Raw genomic sequence first — 21056 nt, 5'->3', positions numbered from 1 at the left:
TGAAAATAGCATTTCTTTCTGACTTAATTGCAGCATTAAATACATTTTCAAATAAAACACACACTGTTATGAAAGATCTTAAAGACTGTAAAGATGAGAGTGAGACAGGTCCTGTAGTTGTGCGGTAATGTACCCTACCTGCACAGGAATCAAGGTCACTAAAAGAAAACATTTTCATTTCTATTTTTGCTACTCTCAGAGACACCTTTCATCTGTACCTTCTCTCAAATTAAATGATTCATAACTTTGAGTGGAATTTTTTAGAGGTCTTTTTCAAATGTGTTTCCTTGATGTTTCGTGAAAAACACACATCTTAACTGAATATCTGTTTTTGTCATCACCAAGAATTGCCATGAAAGGATTTTCTCCATAATCATTGAGATAAAAGCAAGGTTAGTAAGGAGGTTTGAATCAAGGCTGGGTGTCTTTAAAGGAGCCAGACTGGATTGTAAAATATGTGACAAAACCATTAGTCACTGAGTTATTTACAACAAAGAATATAGTTGGTGAAATCACCTCTGTGACCTCTTTGAAGAATTTAGTAGGTAAAATTTCAGGTTCACTGCTGTGACGGGGTATTTATGACAGCATGTATTAATTTATGATGAGGTTGAAAAGATTTTCCAAAGCAAGTTAAAGAGAACCTTATAGGATGTTACTATCACAATGTTTTTCTAAACCTTCACACTGACCCGGGAGCTGCCTGTATTTGTCTTGTGCAAGAGACAGCAAGCTGTTATTTTTTTGTTCTTTCCACCACCAAATACACCCCACAAGAGGTCTTCACAGCTTTTAATTAAATGGAATATTTTTACACTGCGGATATGAAACTTCCTTTTCTCTCTCAACGTGGCGGCATATAGGCCACGCAGTTTAGACTTAGGCAATTAATTACAATTTTGTCAAGTGACAAGCATTAATTACTATGTTCCCAAGAGTATATTGTCTAGTTAAATAACATGTAAGCTTACAATGAGATTTAGGTTTTATTTAACATCTGTCTATTTATCTATCTGATTATCTGTCTATCCATCCAACATCATTTAATTTGACCTTTTGAATAGCAGCAAACAAATGTTTCCATTTTTGTTTTATAGCAATTTTATAATTATAATATGTTGATGTCTGAGTTATCAAACACTTAAAATATAGATATATGCATAGTTAGATCATCTACAGCATACATTCAGTTCTCACCATAAATCCATGTGATTTGTAGACAAACTCTTACATAGCATTTTGTTACCGGCATCACTCTGCGAAGTTACTGTGTCTCATTAGTATGCAGTGGGGTGCTCAGAACCTCTAAAACCTCTATTTGCAAAGAAGTTCTTGTAAAATCAAGCACCAGAGGTGAACTTATGGCTTGATAACTGCTGTTCATATGAAAATGAATACTTGTTTTCATTTCTTAATGAATGGAGGCATTTTTGCCACTGTTTTTTTTTTCCCTGAGTTATTTGTTTTCTTTTTATCCTGCCTGCAGTTTATAGTTTATTCTGCAGTGGTGTGCTTGACTGCTCTCCAGCCATTCATCAAGGCACTGCTTTCCATTATTTGGTGCAGTCAGCTGAAACTGAGAAAGGCTTTTGGGGTGGTACGGCTCATTCTTCCTCCACCAACTCTCTGTTCTCCCAGACAGAGACGTTTCTGGGCTTTTTCACCTTATGGCCTGGATCAGTGGTCGTTAGACGAATCAGTGAAATTATATATGCAACACTGTTCTCCAATGGTTTGGTTTTCTGACCTAGTTTCTAAGCACGGCATGATTTTCCATGAGTATTATATCAAAACAGTAAAACGAAATCTACAGAAATAGTGATAAAGGGCTCAATTTACATTCATCAGTGAACCGTCTTAATCCTCTATTTAAGTATAGTCACAAAGACTATCTTTCTCATATTCACATTTTCTAGATACCCACCAGATCACAAGACTTGCAGAATCAATAACCTAAGTATCATATTCTTGGCTTCTAATATTGTCAGACTGAGATTCCATCAGGCTATGGTCTGGTCTGAGCTGCATTCTGATAACAGCATGAAAAGAGACTGGCTGAGATGAAATGAAATAGTTTATTGCTAATGTACACTCAACAGCCAGCCATTCTGCACATCTGTATTCATATTTGTACTCTACACCTGCTGTACAGACCTCATCCCTCATAGAGATGAGAAGTACTTGCATCCAGCCTGTGTTTCAGCAGACATCTGTTCCTTTGGTTCCGCTTTAAAATCTAATCATCAAATATTTGTGTTTACAATGAAGACGCTATCCTCTCTCCCCATTTACATTTCTACCTAATTTTAGCTGTGCAGGTAAATATTTGATTCATGAGGCAGTGTCACTTGATTCTGCATGAAAGTTAATGCCATGGTTGAGAGATGTGTCAGCAACATTCTGACTGTGTGAAGCACAGCAAACAACTTGACTAATCTTGTGTTTGCTGACATTGTGAGTGATGATCAGTGTCCTGGTGGCCCACCTGAATGTGGACCATAAGCTCTTGGCTCAGGGTGATATTCCCGGTTTCAGCTTTTTCTGGCCTCTTCGCTTCAGCACAAAAAAAAAAAAAAAAAAAATAATATATATATATATATATATATATATATATATATATATATATATATATATATATATAGCTATATTGCAAAATGGGAAAGGGCTACCAAGGGACCAACTGTAGTTTAAGAGGTAGGCCCATAAGCAGACTGATGCCTTAGAGATATTTTTAATTAAAGCAAGGTCACTATGGCAAAACAATAAAATCTTGGACTTTAATATAATAAATTTTGAGTGAAATGGGTTAACTCAGTTAAGGTTTCATTATTTTATGTTTTTAATCTTAACCTCCCTTTCTGCAGAGCTGTAGGGAGGCTGGATTGGAAAGCGGGGGAGCGAGAAGCACCCATGACATCAGATATTGACTTTTTTTTGTTAACTTTAGCACTCCATGGTATTCTCACATAAAGAAGCAGAGTATCCAGTTTGAAAAAGCAAACATTAATGGTATTCATGTATCACAGGGCAGCAGTTAGTTTCATCAAGACATCTTGGGTCACTCAATCCTCACCTATTCACTGTCACGGCAGGCAGGTTGCATCCTGTCTGCTGTGAATATGTGCAAGCTGTCAACCTTCAGCTGTAACTGCCTGAAAATAACTACCCCCCTCTTTTTCAGTATAATACACCTAACCACTGAGAAAAGGATATAGCAATGCCCAGTATTGAAGTTCTTTAGCCTGCAGAAGTGAAAAACGTTGTGTATAAGGGTGGCCTATCCTCCCCCAAAACATCTTGCAAAAGTGCAGGCTTATTCCTCATTTCATCACTGCACTTCACGGAGTCGTCTTGGCTCATCAGTAGAGCAGACAACCTTAATACCTCTATTACTTCTACAGTTTGTTTTCATTCACTGGGAAATACAGCCATGACTCAACACAAACTACACATCCTTGCTTACTTTTTTCAATATTTTTTCTTTCATTCATTTGGAGACAGATAATACTTGACAGACAGACAGACTACTGGACTTTTTAAAATTTGACTCCAATAAACCTGTACCTTTGAAAAAATCTTATGAAAGCTTCTGCTGTTTAAAAATAATTCTGTCTTTATTTCACTTCCCACTTCATATAGTCATTTTTCTAAATAACTAAATGCTCTGAAGCTACAGTTTTTAAAGGACTCCAATATTTATATCACTCTGTTTCTTACTTCCAGCAAAGAAAAGCGAATACAGCCTTTGTGCTTGTAACAGTGTTTATCTACAAAGCATAATCTGATACTATGAAGATTCACGTCGATGTAGCTTGTACTTTTTTCCCAGTGTGTGCCTGTGTTCTTCTTAGGGAGATGTTCGATTAGGCATCTGTCTGTCCACTTCAACAGTGCAGTAGTCATTAGAAAAGACCCTGCACACCGATCATTTTACCTCTGCTCAAGTGGAAGCTGCGATTACAAGGTCACCAGACTTTATTACCTTAAGTACAAAATGCACATCGCATTTTTCATTGTGCCATGTATTTTATGCCTTGTTCCACTCATTCTTTAACTTTAGCAGATGCTATTAAAATGATGGGATTTTAGTAGAAGGCAAAGCAGTATTATCACTGTCATCACACCATGAGAGTATGGCTGAGACAGTATGCCTCAACATACCAGGATCCTGAAACTGAAACAGCTAAATGCAGTTCAGCCATTACTTATTTATTTAGACCTGTGTTTTATCAGCTGTAATGTGCTAAAATTCTTCAGAAATAGCCTATTGCAGGCTTTAACAGATATTAAATGAACAGTATCTAAATTCTTGCATGTTTTTGAAGACGGTTATAATAAGGTAATTACAAGAATGCTTAATTATTCTCCCTACCTTACCTTTAAAATCCTTCATGGATACATGTTGTTACACACACCTCTGTGCACCTGTAGTATGCTGCTGAACCATGCTTCTTTAAAGGTTAGTGTACATGGTTGCACAGGACAGTGTAGTATCCTTTTAGCGGTTTGTGATTCATTGACTTTCTAGAATATTGTTTGCCACTGTTCTGTAGAATTAAAGCCAGCCGCCCTCCACTCACAATCTCAAAAAAGAAAAAAAGAAGAAGAAGAAGAAGAAGAAGAAGAAATGAAATACACTCTGTAGCTGGCACTGGGGATTATGTTTCCTCAGAAAGGACAGCATTTTCTCACTCTAGACTCCTACAGAATGTCAAGACAGTGGAATTTCATGAATTTATTAAGTAAAGATCAGTTAGCTCCAGTGCACCTGAACCATGAAAACACCACCAAAAACAGCATAGCCATACCTCTGAATATGTGAAAAGCCTTTATTGGCTTGACAGGCATAATTAAAAGAAATTTTAGTTGTTTTTTTTTTACTCAAACTGGGGTAAAACCTGAGGGACTGACAGTGATATTTATTACTGTTTGGGTTTTTACCTATTTTTATAGCATTCTCTGTGAATAGTGAACAGTATACTCTGGAGACATGCAGCAAAGATACCGAAGAGATTATATGAAGAAAAAAAAAAGCTAAGCAGAAACTGACAACAACACCTCCACATGGTACCCCCCACACAATGTATTTGCATCAGCATTTCCTACCCAGCTGCATTTGAATTATTGTGATGATGGCATTTTTAAGTCACATTTCATTAGTAATTTGAGCAATAATAATAATAATGATGAGATTAAATGATGCGGCAATACACAGTAATAATAGATGATAAAAGCCAATAATAAATGATAAATCTGTACAAATATCAAAGAAAGCGTTTAAAAATGCATTTTGAGAAGTGTTACTGATTGAGCAGTGAGCAGGTAGTTGATCAATAAAGCCACTGCCACAATATTAAAATCAGCAAATGTGTGCTATTGCGTTGGTCCCTTTCTTGTTGTTAAAACAACTGGTTCTCCTATCGGAATGGACACAAGAGCTGTGGGGGTATCATGTGGTCTCAGCACTGGAATATTGGTAGCAGGACCTTTAGATCCAGTCGATTAGAGGGTGGAGCACTGCTGGTGGAGACTGATGTGCCATTGCTTTTTCTGCAACAGACTTTATGCAGGATGCGTCAAGTTAACATCCGCATGAATCCAAGCAACTAAGGTTTTCTATAACAACATTGCATTGCAACAGCATTATCAGTGTTATTCACCTCACCTGTCAGTGATTTTACTGCCGTGGCTGATGTATATGGTGTATATGTAATGTGTGTAATTTGGAATATTTTCCTATTACTATTTATAGTCAGCCTCACCTTCACCTCTTTCTGACAATGGTCTCCATCAGGACAATCGAGGTCAAGGAAGGTCCACAGACCTATGGCTGTCCCAGCCTCTTCTGCTCCCATGTGTGAGCTGGACTAATGAGGCAGACAGCTGCTCCCGTAGTTGAAATGTCCCTGTGGTGAACTGTACCTGGGAGAGACAATGTCACCTTCAAATTCAGGCATATTACTGTACTAATGGAAACCAAAGCAGACGTGTAAAATCAAGAGAAAAAAATGTGCAAAGATTAGCTTTTAGATTGTGAAATGTATCCAGGAAAAGGCGGTACATTAGTTTCAAGCATGAACTCGAAAGCTTTATTGCTTTAACACAATTTATCCTTTAAGGGTATAGCCTGCTCAGGCTCATATTAGCCTACACTTTGTCTTATCACAATTCCCTACGAAGGAGTATTGTTTTAGACATCTGTTTCTGAAGCTTGGCAGAGTTCAATAAAACACAGGCGGGATAGAAATGCGTCTGCAATGTAATTAGGGGACTATGCTGAGACGACAAGTACAAATGTGGAATAAGAAGGTAAAATCCAGCAAGGCTGAGTGATTAGGCCTCATTTGGATGTCTTCTACACACTGACGAGCGGCTGTTTCAGGGCACGGCAGTCACTCGGATCGAAGGCCCACGGTGTCTAGGATTATGTGTCAATTTACCACCCAGCTGCAGCTATACACTCTACAGCAGAACATGACTACCTCTAATTAGGCCATGCTACCAATTAGAGCCCAGCAATAAGGAAGCAAGGAAAGCACTTTGGGAGATTAAAACCTACCATTGTTTCCACGATAAAAAATCACTGTCTTCTACAGCTGTCAAAGGCTGGGGACCATGACAACCAGGCTCCCATTAAGCTATCTTTGGTTTACTGTGATGTAATGAAGACGTTAATGGAACTGGGCAATATAACAGAACATTAAGTTTGCAAGGTGTCAAGCCTGAAATGGTACATTAATGTGATTCTGTGAAAGGACAGTAAAAACTAGCCCAATACAGCAATCTATTCATGTCACAACCATGACCTCAAACTGTGTTTTATAATCCTACAGGTATCCTGGGTCAGATCCCCATAACTCAGAATGTGACGGTGGTGGAGGGGGCCATAGCCAACATGACCTGTCGTGTGGATTACAATGATAACACTTCCCTCCAGTGGTCAAACCCTGCACAACAAACTCTCTTCTTTGGGGACAAAAAAGGTAAGTAATACTTACAGGGAAAATGCTTGTGATGATTAGATAATGAGATAAAGACGTCTTAGGCAGATTATATTACAAGAGTCTTATTCATTAATTTTTTTTAATTTGGAGCATTCAAAATTGCCCCTGCCTGCAAGCACGCTGTTTGACTGAACACGGGGAAAAAATGATACGAAAGAAATAAATGCATCACTCGTAATGTTGAAGGAGACTATTAATGAATGTGTATCTCCATTGATGTCCCAGGGCACAAACTAAGCAGAAATAGACTGCTTTTGAATTGCACTTTTGTAATCATGAAACACTGACAGTGTTGTTTACAGCACAGTAATGCCTGTGGATTGTAAGATGATTGGGCTTAATTAGTATTTTAGTTGCCCTACATTTGTATAGCTGTTTGTATGTCACTCTGGAAAGGAAGTACAGTGTTGCAACCTTGTGAAACACGGCCTCAGCCAGAATGAATTATAATGTGCTCTCACCAGCCAAATCCAATTTAAAGGTGACAAAAAGTCCAGAGTTGATAAATTGGAATTGGGGTGAAAGGGAGTAACATTGGACTGGTATGGAAGGGCTGGGGTGTTCATCTTTCAGTGTTTCTCACAGCATATTACCCATTTCATTTATGGTGTAGCTGCTAATACAATATCATTGGTTCAGTGATTGAAGATGAACTTTCCCTTTGAATAACAATTGATAAGAGGCAGAGATGCCAGAGTGAACCAGCAGAATGAGAGTCACAGTCTGGATTGAAGAAATACTTTCTCCCTCACAAGTGATTGGATTTAGTAATGAGGTCTAAGGTGTTTTATTAGATGAAATTACTTCCAAATACAATTAAATGAAAGTTAACTGAATCTTAAACAGATGCTCTTATGTGAATGGTGTAAATGTGACCAAAGGATCCGGTCTTTGAGCCAAACTGTATTTTTGGAGAGAATAATAGTTGTGGTATTTTAACATGTCAAAGGTAAAAGCCTTTAAAAATCATTTGGAATGGATTTTAAATGTTTCTGATTACGTCACTTTGATATTTTCCATCACATAATGCAAATGTTTTTTCCCTCCCTAGATTACACAGTGTGACTGGCTGCATCATTAACAGTTAAGGGCAACAGCTGGCTGATAATATACATTAGCTAGTGCTGTAGCTCATGCTTATAAAACATCTTACAATGTAGAAATTCATAATATTTGATGGGGCGTTAGTTTAGGCCCAGTGGCCATGCATGCCAGTCGGCTATTAAGCCTGTGGAAATGGGAAACTGCAATTTCTGATAAAAACATTTTAAACACAATGGCATAGTGACACGACAACAATGATATTTTTGTTTTCTTACCTTGAGGCAACTGTTGTTGTCTTTTCGTGCTATATCAATAAAATTATATTTTCACGTTTGACTTGTATTTCCATTGCAACTTGACTTTTATTAGACTTGTTAGACACCTATAGTTTCAAATGAACCAGATCATACCTGAAAAAGACTTTATTATCAAGCGATGTGACGTGATGAATCAACTTCTTTTTTTAATTTAACATAAATGAAACCAGCTGGCTATAATATGTTCCTATCTCCTGTGAGTGCAGAGCTGCATCTACTTGTAAATCTGCAATGCTGTTGCTTTAAGCATGTAAGGAGAGCTTGGGGAGCACAATACGTGTGAGCCATTTTGCCCTTCTTGGGTAACAATTTATATTGGATGACAGAATCCTTTTCCTGAGCAATAAGGATGACAAAATGAATATAGTCCATTCAGCAGAGGTTGCCAGGGCTAAGTGTGGGAACACTTCCTCTTCATCTCCTACAGCCAAATGAAAAGCCTTATTGGCACAACAAATACGATGCCTGTGAGGCTATCAGGACAAACTGGAGGCGTGGAATGACACAGGCTTCATATGACGAACAGGGTGGGACACCTGGGAAGAAATCTCTGCTGTGCCAAATCACCAGTTAATTGCTTGGCAGAGGGCTGCAACTGTCCTTCTTCTGCCGTTTGTTGTGCCTTGTTGTAGAGCCAATGAAAAATGTTAAATTCAACCTTATGCTACCTTTCAGTCCAACAACTAGCTACAGACTGGTTGAGCTTGAGGCAAGCTGTTCTCTCCCTCTCATGAACAGCTGCTTGTGGACTGCTGTCACGGAGTAATTTAGATTTTTGTAGCCCTTCTTGTTTCTAGTGTTTAGATTTATGGCTTTATTTTTTTCCTGATGTTCTGATAGATATCTCCTTTCCTTTGTGCTTGTTGTCTCTGTGTGCTGTCCACCTCTGCATACTATAATCCTCTTGGGAATCCATGACAACATGGCCATATGTAACCATTTGAAGCTCATGCAAGTTCCCTTTATTCTCTCTTCACAGAGAGGATGGGGGGAGTTTGTCATTGTGCATGTGTAATCCAAAGGCGATTCAGCTTTCACCGCTTTTATGTGTGATTCTGGATGCATAACACATAGAAGTAATGATGCTATGAGGCATATTTTTTGAAATCTACTCTTGGTCATTCCCTCAAGCTTGGTATTAAAGATAAGGGCATGTGTCTGGATGTGTTTGGAGTTTGATCTAAAATTGTGCGAGAGGAAAAGGAGTATTAAAATGACCTTTTAAATTCCTTTGAGAAGTTATAGCAGAGTAAAGTGAAACAACTAAAAAAAACCTGACATTCCATATTCAATTGAGTTTTACAGCTTCTGGGTAAAGTAAGACAAAATCTGATCTTTGCCCGAGCTATAATTTGTTCCATTTTAATTCAGGTCTGACAAATTAGATTTTTTTAAAACTGCATTACAGCCAAGGACAAAGGGATTTCTGTGTCTTTCAAAAACACTGAATATCATAAATCTACTCCAGTTTAACAGAACTATATGTAGTGTGTGCAATGTCTTTGGAATTATTATTGACACTGTTTGTTTCAGTTACATCACTTATGGCCAGGAAAAATACTTTACTTAAAAAAACACATCTTCCAAGGCACAGCTTTCTGATTAGCCACTCCTATGGTAAAGGTAAGTTATTTGTAACTGTTCACCCTTGCCAACATGGTTTACTGTTATTAGACGACAAGCAGACGTGAGCAAGCTGTATTTGGTGTTATAATACAAGGGATCACATTAAAGGATGCACTCTTGTGCTTCAGTTTTGTGCATCATTTTTAGATCTTTTGGCTGATAATTGGGTTTTATGTTACTAGAATGAAAAACTTGATAGCATGCCAAAAAATAGCAAAGATTTGGAACAATAAACACCTATGATCACTACTGTACTGTATTAAACTCTGTCTAGTTGCTAGTTAATGCTTTACTCTGGGATTTTACAAGAAACCTTCCACTTCTTACACAAAAAATAGTTTTTCTTATCCAGTTAAATGAACATAGTCTTTTCACATTACAGATCGGCAGTACTCATAACCCTAACGCCAACATTAACATTATCATTTTATTATTAGCTATGGCCACTAGCCGCTACCCTAACAGTGGGCAAAAATAATAACTGTTTTAATGATGGCACTAATTATGCACAGTTTTTCCCCAGAGTGTCTGTAACTCATAGAGGCCTGGCAGTTTTACAACTGCCTTGCCAAAGGGGTTTGAAAGAAACCATCAGGGGCTGTTGGTATAGGAGACCATCAGACAAAGTGCAACCACAACTTTGATCTCTGGAACTGTGGTTGCACTTTGTATAATTTTTCTTTGTTGTAACATCTCACACAACTTTCACATTTTGATTTGCATGATTACAAAAATGTCAGTCACAAAAAGCATTTAATAATCAACTATTGTTAATTATTTCATGGTGAGTATTGTACTTAATCCCAAGAATACTCCAGTTGACCTTTGGCTGATTTAATAACAACATGCAGCAAAGGAAGGATCACAACAGTGTATAATTAGATTATAAACCCACTGGGATTCCTTAAATGAAACACAATTCCAGCAGTGTGTAACCCAGTAGAGAAAACTACCTTTTGTTATTTTTTTCTTGTTTTCGTTTTGATTGTATAAATGTATTTTCATTATTTTATTTTGAAAAGAAACATTTATTTTGAAAAAAGGAAGTGTGATCCTCTAGCAAACTTTATTTTCTGTTGCTGGATCACAAGGGATAAATGCCTTTTTCATTGGTTGAAGGTGGTTTTAGCCCCGTCTTCCGAAACACCAGACCATCATTTCACATGAGCTAGATCTTTTCGCACGTGGAAATAGATGAGACAGGTCACGGATAGCTCGTGCGGAATTTTCTAACATTTTGGTGAGTTTAGCCCATGGGTTTGAAAAGTTAATAATGTGTTAGTCTGTTGCTAAAAGTTGTTTCTTCTGTTCATACCGATTCGCGAGTGGTAATTTGCTGTTTAAAAACGGTTGAAATGCTGTTGTGGTAGGATTTGTTTAGCATACTCGAAGGATGATTGGAAAAATGTATTATCTTGCTGGTTATACCTATTAATCATAATTTCATGGTTAAAAAGAGAACAAGAAATTCATTTGTTGTTTACATGGTTAAAATAATTTCATGTATAACGAGAGATATATTCAAAGCATGCATGTAATGTATTACTGTGGTAATGTGAAAGAAATGTGAAAAGAGATAAAGAACTAAAGCTATAGCTGTGATACAAGAGAAGAAACGGAGCTGGCTGTGTACAATAATGTTAATATTGTTGTGCAGGCTAGGTTTTTTTTCCCTTGTCCGTGTGGAAGGAACTAAGATTTTGGATTCCAATGGATTCTCTCCGGATGGAGATGGCGAGCCTGAGCCCAGACTGAACTTTGCAGAGGAACTTACTCTTCTTCCTCGACGGAGACTCCCAAGTGGTAACACACAAACCACAAACGAAAGAGAACAAGAACTAGACTAAGAATTTTTGACTTGACAAATGACCAAAGACAAAAAGACAATTGAATATTGAGCTCAAACGACTATTTTTGGGGTTATTTTTGTTTTGCCGGCTTCTTCTTGTTATTGTTATGGTTATTATCACTACTACTGTCAATGTGGAATTTGTGTCTTGTTTATTTCATTTTTGTGCAAAATAATAACTGTTGCTGCTCAAATTCCTGTCTCCAGCCATTTCATTCTGCATTCGCCTCGCTTTCTATTGTAGCCCTGCCGAACCTAGCAACTGGTCCGTAGTTTGGCTCTCCTAAACTATTTAAAATGAGTCAGTGGTTACAGTAAGTCTTGGCGAGCCAGCCAGGAGGCTTTTTCTCATGTGATTACAAGTATATAACGCACCCCAAATGGACCGTCTTGTTGAACGTGAATCTGTTAAAGTCCCAAATTCGGTGATCGTGAGCGAAATAGCTGGAGATGAGCAAATTGATGAGGTGACTGAATTCCTAAAACAGTATGGGTCAATCTCAAGAGTCTTAAAGGTAGATGATGGTAAATCTGAGTTTATCTCGAGTGTTGTTGTTGAGTACAATTCAGGTACTGCTGTTGATGCTCTTGAGCCGTTACCTTACAACCACATATCCGATAGCGGGGTTAAGTATAGAATACAGTCTCTTGCAAGCGTATACACGCGATGTGTGGGGAATGATACAACCAAGTCATATCTCACTGAGTTAAAAAACCTAGCCAAAATGAGCGGCCGAGGGTTTGCAGATGTTCTGAAAGACATGATGTCACAGATAGCTGAATCAATCAAAGAGCCTGAACATGATCAATCAGAGCAAATTGACTTACCTGAATCTCCCTTGGCTGAGTTTCAGCCTTCAGCTGTTGAACCCAGTGTTGATGGTGCACAGCAATCGAACCAGTCAAATCACACTGCAAGAAACCCAGCTCATAGTGTACCCACCATACCTGCACCTGATTTAAACCCTCCTGAGGTGCAGCGTGTAGTAGTTGAGCACATTGTGAGAAGAGATGATCATTCAGTGCAACATTTTTCACAAAAACTCAGAGCTTTTTCTGGCAAGGACCCCCGGCCAACCTATGAGCCAGATTATGATACTTGGCGTTCCAGTGCTGAACTAATCTTGAGTGACACTTCCATGTCGCAACTGCAACAATCGCGAAAGATTCTTGAGTCTCTCTTACCCCCGGCAGCTGACGTAGTTAAGCACTTGAACCCAGACAGCTCACCTGCAGACTACCTTCAAATGTTGGATTCTGCCTATGGGACAGTTCAAGATGGTGGAGAGCTTTACGCCAAATTTCTTGACACCTTCCAAAATCCAGGTGAGAAACCGTCGTCATACGTACAACGCCTTCAGGTAGCTTTAACTCACACTGTAAAACGGGGTGGTGCTTTAAGCAATGATGTTGACCGACTCCTTGTCACGCAGTTCTGTCGTGGTTGCTGGGATGATTCCCTTTTAAACGCACTTCAACTAAAACAAAAACGGATAAACCCCCCATCTTTTCCTGAGTTGCTTCTCTTATTACGCACAGAAGAAGACCAAAATGCTACCAAAACAATGCGAATGAAGCAACATTTGAACATCACGAAACAAAAAGCGACATACCACCTCCAAACAGTCAAAGGCTGCTTAGACAAAAATGAAGACACAACCACCTTAAGCTCAATTAAAGAACTCTCAAAGCAAGTTGCAGAGCTCCAGGCCCAACTGGTGCAGCTGACTGCGAAATCAAAAGCGCAGAATTCCAGATATGCCTCCCATACCAAGTCTAAAGAAAACCGAAAGCCAGACAAAGTGAGCAAGGAGCCCTCAGAACGAACAGTTAAAACTCAAAGTATCCCACCCAAACCGTGGTACTGTTTCCAATGTGGAGAAGATGGCCACATCAAGCCAAACTGCGAAAATGAACCAAACCCAGCCCTAGTTGCTGAAAAGCGCAAACTGTTTAAAGAGAAACAGAGGAAATGGGAGGTTGAGAACCCTCCAGCCACTAAGGAACAGTTAAACTGAAAACAGTCTCTATTGCGGGGCAAATGGAGACTGCAGCCAGGCGATCATGTCCCACTAAGTACATGCAACATGCTAACTGTAAGCAATCTGTCACTAAGCCACAGAAGTATAGTCTGCCAAAAGGGTTGGTTGGCTCTAAATGCACAGCAGTAGTTAGCATTTCTGGCGTTAATGTAAATTGTCTCCTGGACTCAGGGTCACAAGTGACCACAGTCGCTGAGTCGTTCTACAAACAGAACTTTCCAGATCAAAATCTTAACCCACTCTATGATCTTTTGGAAGTGGAGGGTGCTGCAGGTCAGCCCGTCCCCTATTTGGGTTATATAGAGACATGCATTACTTTTCCAAAAGACTTCTTAGATGCAGAGATGGACATACCAACCTTAGCTCTTGTTGTTCCAGACACTCATCCAAACAGTCAGACCCCAGTGTTGGTGGGAACAAACACGCTTGATGTCCTTTATGAAAAATTTTTGGACCTTAAGACTTCTGACTACTTACCTAGTCCTTGCGGGTTTAGAGCCCTGTTGAAAACTCTAGAACTAAGACATACACAGAACAAAGATGGGAGCATTGGGTTAGTTACCCTGTCAGGCAAGGCTACAGTTGTAGTTCCAGCAGGCCAAACAGTAGTTTTAGAGGGATCTGCTAACGTTCATTGTACTGCAGCAGACACGTGTGCCATAGTTGAACACCCCTCTCAGTCTTCCTTGCCTGGTGGCCTTTGTGTTAAAACTTGCTTGATAACACTTCCTTCCCGAGCTCCACACAAAGTGCCTGTTATGATTACAAATGAAACAGAACAAGATGTTACTATCCCGTCTACTTGTGTCATTGCAGAGCTGGGAGCTTTCCATTGTATCATGTCCCAGCATAATGTCACCAGTGTTAATGAGTCAGCCACAAGTAAGACACCGCTGAATTTCAATTTTGGTGACTCTCCGATTCCACATGAATGGAAAGAGAGGATAACCAAGCAACTCAATGACATTCCGGAAGTATTCGCTTTTCATGATCTTGACTTTGGGTGTACGAACAAGGTGAAACATTCCATCAAGCTTAATGATCCGACTCCCTTCAAGCACCGTGCACGCCCTATACACCCTCAAGATCTTGAGGCTGTCCGGAAACACCTGCAGGAGCTGCTTGCTGCAGGTGTGATAAGAGAGTCTCAATCACCTTTCTCGTCTCCCATTGTTGTGGTGAGAAAGCGGAACAATGATGTGCGTCTATGTATAGACTTTCGCAAGCTGAACTTGCAAACAATAAAAGACTCTTACGCACTTCCAAATCTGGAAGAGACATTCTCTGCCCTTTCAGGATCCAGGTGGTTCACGGTCCTCGATCTGAAATCTGGGTATTACCAGATAGAAGTTGAGGAGGCAGACAAAGAAAAGACCGCGTTTGTGACACCGCTTGGGTTCTGGGAGTTTAACCGCATGCCGCAGGGCATAACCAACGCCCCAAGCACCTTCCAGCGGCTGATGGAGCGCTGTGTTGGTGATATGAACTTACATGAAGTGCTCGTCTTTTTAGATGATCTCATCATCTTCTCAGATAGTTTGGAAGAACACGAACGCCGACTTATGCGGGTACTCCATCGCCTTAAAGAGTATGGCCTGAAGTTATCGCTGGAAAAATGTAAATTTTTCCAAACCACAGTTCGGTATCTTGGGCATGTAATCTCTGAAAGCGGAGTTGAGACGGATCCCGAAAAGATTCAGGCCCTAAAGACCTGGCCACGGCCCAAGAATCTCAAAGAACTAAGATCTTTCCTGGGGTTCTCGGGGTACTACAGACGTTTTGTAAAAGGGTACTCGTCCATAGTACGCCCACTCAATGACCTCACTCGTGGTTACCCACCACTACGTAAGAAATCAAAGTCCAAAGAACCCAACCAGACCTACTTTGATCCCAAACTGCCATTTGAGGACCGATGGACCGCAGAGTGTCAAAAAGCTTTTGACTCCATCATTGAAAAGCTAACGTCAGCCCCCGTCTTAGGCTTTGCAGACTCGAAGCTGCCTTATGTGCTCCATACCGATGCCAGTACTACTGGCTTAGGTGCAGCACTCTACCAGGAGCAGGAGGGTCAGCTCAGAGCCATAGCTTTTGCCAGTCGTGGGTTATCAAGAAGTGAAGCACGATATCCAGCCCACAAGTTGGAATTTTTAGCACTCAAATGGGCAGTGACTGAAAAGTTTCACGATTATTTGTATGGTGGTCAGTTCACTGTGGTTACAGATAGTAACCCACTCACATACATATTGACCTCTGCTAAGTTAGATGCCACTGGCTATAGGTGGCTTGCCGCTTTATCTAACTACAACTTTAAGTTACAGTATAGAGCGGGCAAGCACAACCTAGACGCAGATGGGTTGTCTAGACGTCCTCATGGAGAACTCGTAAATGATGTCCAGTCCAGGAAAGAGCAGGAGCGTGTAAGCCAATTTGTAGAGCGTCACCTAGCTGACACTGACACCACTGACACCATAAAGCTTGTAGATAGTGATGTTGTCCAAGCAATCTGTCAAAATCACCTTGTAAAAGTCAGTGATGATTGTCAGGATAGTGGTGTTACACTTGTAGAATCGCTTACCCTCTCAGCTGACGCGATTCCAGACATCTATGTTTCAGAAGAACATCATGGCTTACCAACCATCCCTGCCTTGTCCCAATCAGAAATTAAGGATAAGCAGAGAGCAGACTCGACAATCAGCCAAGTTATCAAACAAATCGAACATGGTCAGACACCTCCACCGACTGTTAGAAAAGAACTCCCAGATCTCCCTCTTTTGCTTAGGGAACTCAATCGGTTGGAAATGCACAATGAGGTGTTATACAGAAAAAGACAAGATGGAGACCAGGTGACCCACCAGCTTGTTCTTCCTGAGGAGCTCAGAGCTTCAGTGCTCCAAAGTTTGCATGATGACATGGGCCACTTAGGTATCGACAGAACCCTTGATCTGGTCAGAACCCGATTCTATTGGCCACGCATGGCGACACAGGTTGAGCAGAAAGTGAAAACATGTGATCGTTGTATACGGAGAAAGAGTCCCCCTGAAAAAGCAGCTAGACTGGTCAACATAACAACAACCAGACCTTTAGAACTCGTCTGTATGGATTTTCTCAGTCTAGAACCAGACAGTAGCAACACACGGGATATCCTTGTGATAACCGATCATTTCACTAAGTTTGCCCTCGCGTTGCCCACCTCTAATCAAAAGTCACGAACGGGCGCCAGGTGCCTGTGGGACCAGTTCATTGTCCACTACGGCATACCTGAGCGCCTGCACAGCGATCAGGGTCCTGATTTCGAGGCAAAACTGATAAAAGATCTGTGTGAGATCTCTGGGATAAAGAAAATAAGAACTACCCCGTACCACCCACGTGGTAACCCTACTGAACGATTTAATAGAACACTACTTAGTATGTTAGGAACACTGGAATCCAAACAAAAGTCTCACTGGAAAGACTATGTTATGCCATTAGTACATGCGTACAATTGCACCCGTAGTGATGCAACAGGGTTTACACCCTACGAGTTGATGTTTGGCAGAAAACCCAGATTAGCTGTTGATCTTGCATATGGACTTCCTCTCAGCAAAGATCAAAAAGTGACACATTCGCAATATGCTGAAAGTCTCAAGAAACTGCTAGAGGAAAGCTATAGGTTAGCTTCTCAAACCGCACAAAAAGTGGCAGACAAGAATAAGGCCAGATTTGATCGCAAAATAACTGTTTCAGAACTTGAACCTGGGGACCGGGTTTTAGTTAGAAATGTGCGGCTGCGTGGCAAGCATAAACTTGCTGATAAATGGGAGGCAGACATCCATGTGGTAGTCAAACGTGCAGGCGACCTACCCGTTTATACTGTTAAACCCGAGTCCAAGCAAGGTCCCTCCCGAACTTTACACAGAGACCTGTTGCTTCCCTGCAGTTTCCTCCCGGTTGCCACCGCAGACACATCTGAGCCACAGCAGGTTCACCGTCCTAAAACGCGTCAAACTGTTGTCACAGAAAGCAATGAGGATGAAGAATCAATGGAACTTGACAATGAACTTTTCATTCAATGGGTTGATGATTCCCCATGTGAAGAAATAACCAGATTTACTACTGTACATGAATATCCAAAACCTTCTCATGAACCAGACATTACAAACTTACCTGATTGTGACCTTTCTGAAATTGCTAGCAACAAGGAGCTGAATATGGATAAAGATGCAAGCAAGACGAACTTACCAATCATGTGCTTGTTGAAAACTTACCAGATAGAGATGAGATTGGAATTGACGATCCTGTGGACAATGGAACGGGAACCGTATTGGATGAATCACCTGAGGATTTGGTTAAAGAACCAGGAAACCAGCCTGTTAACTCACCTGATGAGATGGACAGTTGTGATCCCATTACAACTCAACCAGTAAGACAGTCAACAAGAATCAGACATCCACCTAAAAGACTTGATTATCCTGATTTAGGAAACCCTCTAGTTACTGTTGTGAAATCACTTTTCCAGGGTTTGAGCATAGCCTTTTCTGAGTCCCTAAACAGTACAGAGGGACAGTACTGGCTACACATGCAACGAGACGTGCATGACATTTAGCTGGGGAGAGTGTAACCCAGTAGAGAAAACTACCTTTTGTTATTTTTTTCTTGTTTTCGTTTTGATTGTATAAATGTATTTTCATTATTTTATTTTGAAAAGAAACATTTATTTTGAAAAAAGGAAGTGTGATCCTCTAGCAAACTTTATTTTCTGTTGCTGGATCACAAGGGATAAATGCCTTTTTCATTGGTTGAAGGTGGTTTTAGCCCCGTCTTCCGAAACACCAGACCATCATTTCACATGAGCTAGATCTTTTCGCACGTGGAAATAGATGAGACAGGTCACGGATAGCTCGTGCGGAATTTTCTAACATTTTGGTGAGTTTAGCCCATGGGTTTGAAAAGTTAATAATGTGTTAGTCTGTTGCTAAAAGTTGTTTCTTCTGTTCATACCGATTCGCGAGTGGTAATTTGCTGTTTAAAAACGGTTGAAATGCTGTTGTGGTAGGATTTGTTTAGCATACTCGAAGGATGATTGGAAAAATGTATTATCTTGTTGGTTATACCTATTAATCATAATTTCATGGTTAAAAAGAGAACAAGAAATTCATTTGTTGTTTACATGGTTAAAATAATTTCATGTATAACGAGAGATATATTCAAAGCATGCATGTAATGTATTACTGTGGTAATGTGAAAGAAATGTGAAAAGAGATAAAGAACTAAAGCTATAGCTGTGATACAAGAGAAGAAACGGAGCTGGCTGTGTACAATAATGTTAATATTGTTGTGCAGGCTAGGTTTTTTTTCCCTTGTCCGTGTGGAAGGAACTAAGATTTTGGATTCCAATGGATTCTCTCCGGATGGAGATGGCGAGCCTGAGCCCAGACTGAACTTTGCAGAGGAACTTACTCTTCTTCCTCGACGGAGACTCCCAAGTGGTAACACACAAACCACAAACGAAAGAGAACAAGAACTAGACTAAGAATTTTTGACTTGACAAATGACCAAAGACAAAAAGACAATTGAATATTGAGCTCAAACGACTATTTTTGGGGTTATTTTTGTTTTGCCGGCTTCTTCTTGTTATTGTTATGGTTATTATCACTACTACTGTCAATGTGGAATTTGTGTCTTGTTTATTTCATTTTTGTGCAAAATAATAACTGTTGCTGCTCAAATTCCTGTCTCCAGCCATTTCATTCTGCATTCGCCTCGCTTTCTATTGTAGCCCTGCCGAACCTAGCAACTGGTCCGTAGTTTGGCTGTCCTAAACTATTTAAAATGAGTCAGTGGTTACAAGTGCATCATGCAAAAACTAAAACTTCTCTACACAGCGATGGTGTGACAAACCTACAAAAAGGATAAAAGATTAAACAAGGCCTAGGTTGCAGGTAGGAACGAGACAGTGCAATTGGTCACAACTAAAGCGATATGTATTATGGGCGAGAGAGCCGATGATATCTCATCCTGTCCCATAACAGGCTCAGTGAAACCTTGAGATTGTTAACCTTGCTAGATTTCCACATCCGATCCATATGTGTTGGATTGTCTCTGCATATTTGTCTAAAGCTGAACACAGCCCTCTTCTTATTTCATGCCAGCTGGCTCTTTGGCATGCGCCTCCTCATCCATTATGAGCATCTGAGTCTTGGTTGATTGTTGCCACCTCACAGGCTTCAGACAACACTAAGGCAAAGACCAGCATTCAGACAAACCACAGACCTTAGACAAGGGAGACAGATAGGCTTAATAGCTAGGCCAATGCATCCTTCATTTATTAGGCTGATTAGTGGTTACTGAAAGCAAACAGCTCTGTGGTGAGTTGCCACAATGAAAAAAAATTGATTTAGACCATATGTCTTTTGTAGAATTATCCCTTTCATATGCTGCTGGAGTTTAAAATTACTATTCCTGAGCAGGGCAAATGAGAACAGAGCTGTCTTTTACTGTCTTCATTATGATTAACTTCACTTTTGGCTTCTGTGAGAAAAGGATAAATGTAAGCAGCAGGGTTGTAAAGAATGGTAATGACATCTGTGAGGCATGCAGAATGGAAACAGAATATTTTGTCAGATATGGGAAATATGAATAATGCAATTAATGGAAAGCTGCTGCAGGTTGCATGTCAAAGGCAGATAGCAAATTGCTAATTTGATCTACAGCGCGTGGAGCAATGTAGAGCAATATACGGCATATACATGCCATAGCAGATTGTTAAAGACTTCTCCCCATTTCAGTTCCATCTCTCAGAAGTTCATGGTTCTTCATTCATGACATTTAATTGGGGCATTCAGTCTGGATCATAAAGGTCACAAAGCAAAATTGATCTTAATTGGCTTGTAGTAATCAAAATGCTGTTATGTGCTAAATGAATGCTCTAATGTGAGCATTAAAACATTCATTAGCTTGAGAGAATGAAGGATAATTACCAAGGATGCAATTACTGGAGTGAGCACCAATGAAAGCCCATTTAAGCCTCCTTTCTAGAAAACACATATTTGATGGTGTGTCTGTTATCAGCAACTGAGTGGCACTTACCTTTAAAATTCCAGTTGAACTACATATTATTATTAGTCTCATTATTGCTATTACAATTATTATGACTGTAGTTCTGTATACTTCATTCATAGACTTAAATTATAAGATA

General features: G+C 39.9%; 2 protein-coding genes across 5 annotated transcripts in view; both read left to right on the top strand.

Moving 5' to 3' along the window:
• LOC146654485 (cell adhesion molecule 2-like) overlaps positions 1-21056 on the top strand; it is a 182637-nt gene that overhangs the window by 134939 nt on the left and 26642 nt on the right. For all 4 annotated transcript variants that reach the window (XM_085380980.1, XM_085380981.1, XM_085380979.1 and 1 more), the window contains one exon: positions 6834-6983. In XM_085380980.1, coding sequence (XP_085237106.1) covers positions 6834-6983 — 150 coding nt within the window. The remainder of the gene's footprint in view (positions 1-6833; positions 6984-21056) is intronic.
• On the top strand, positions 12158-13858 carry LOC146654487 (paraneoplastic antigen Ma3 homolog). The gene has a single exon (XM_085380566.1). The coding sequence runs from the start codon at positions 12221-12223 to the stop codon at positions 13856-13858; it is 1638 nt and encodes a 545-aa protein (XP_085236692.1). The 5' UTR covers positions 12158-12220.

Source organism: Rhamphochromis longiceps, linkage group LG14 (assembly GCF_057381845.1).
Source record: "Rhamphochromis longiceps isolate RC_006_pf linkage group LG14, R_longiceps_female_GT1.1, whole genome shotgun sequence".
Lineage (NCBI taxonomy): Eukaryota > Metazoa > Chordata > Actinopteri > Cichliformes > Cichlidae > Rhamphochromis > Rhamphochromis longiceps.
The sequence above is the reverse complement of the archived record's forward strand: the minus strand, read 5'-3'. Positions and strand labels throughout refer to the sequence as shown.

Coding starts and splice junctions, on each gene's coding strand:
- LOC146654487 (XM_085380566.1), top strand. CDS start 12,221: ATGGACCGTCTTGTTGAACGTGAATCTGTTAAAGTCCCAAATTCGGTG.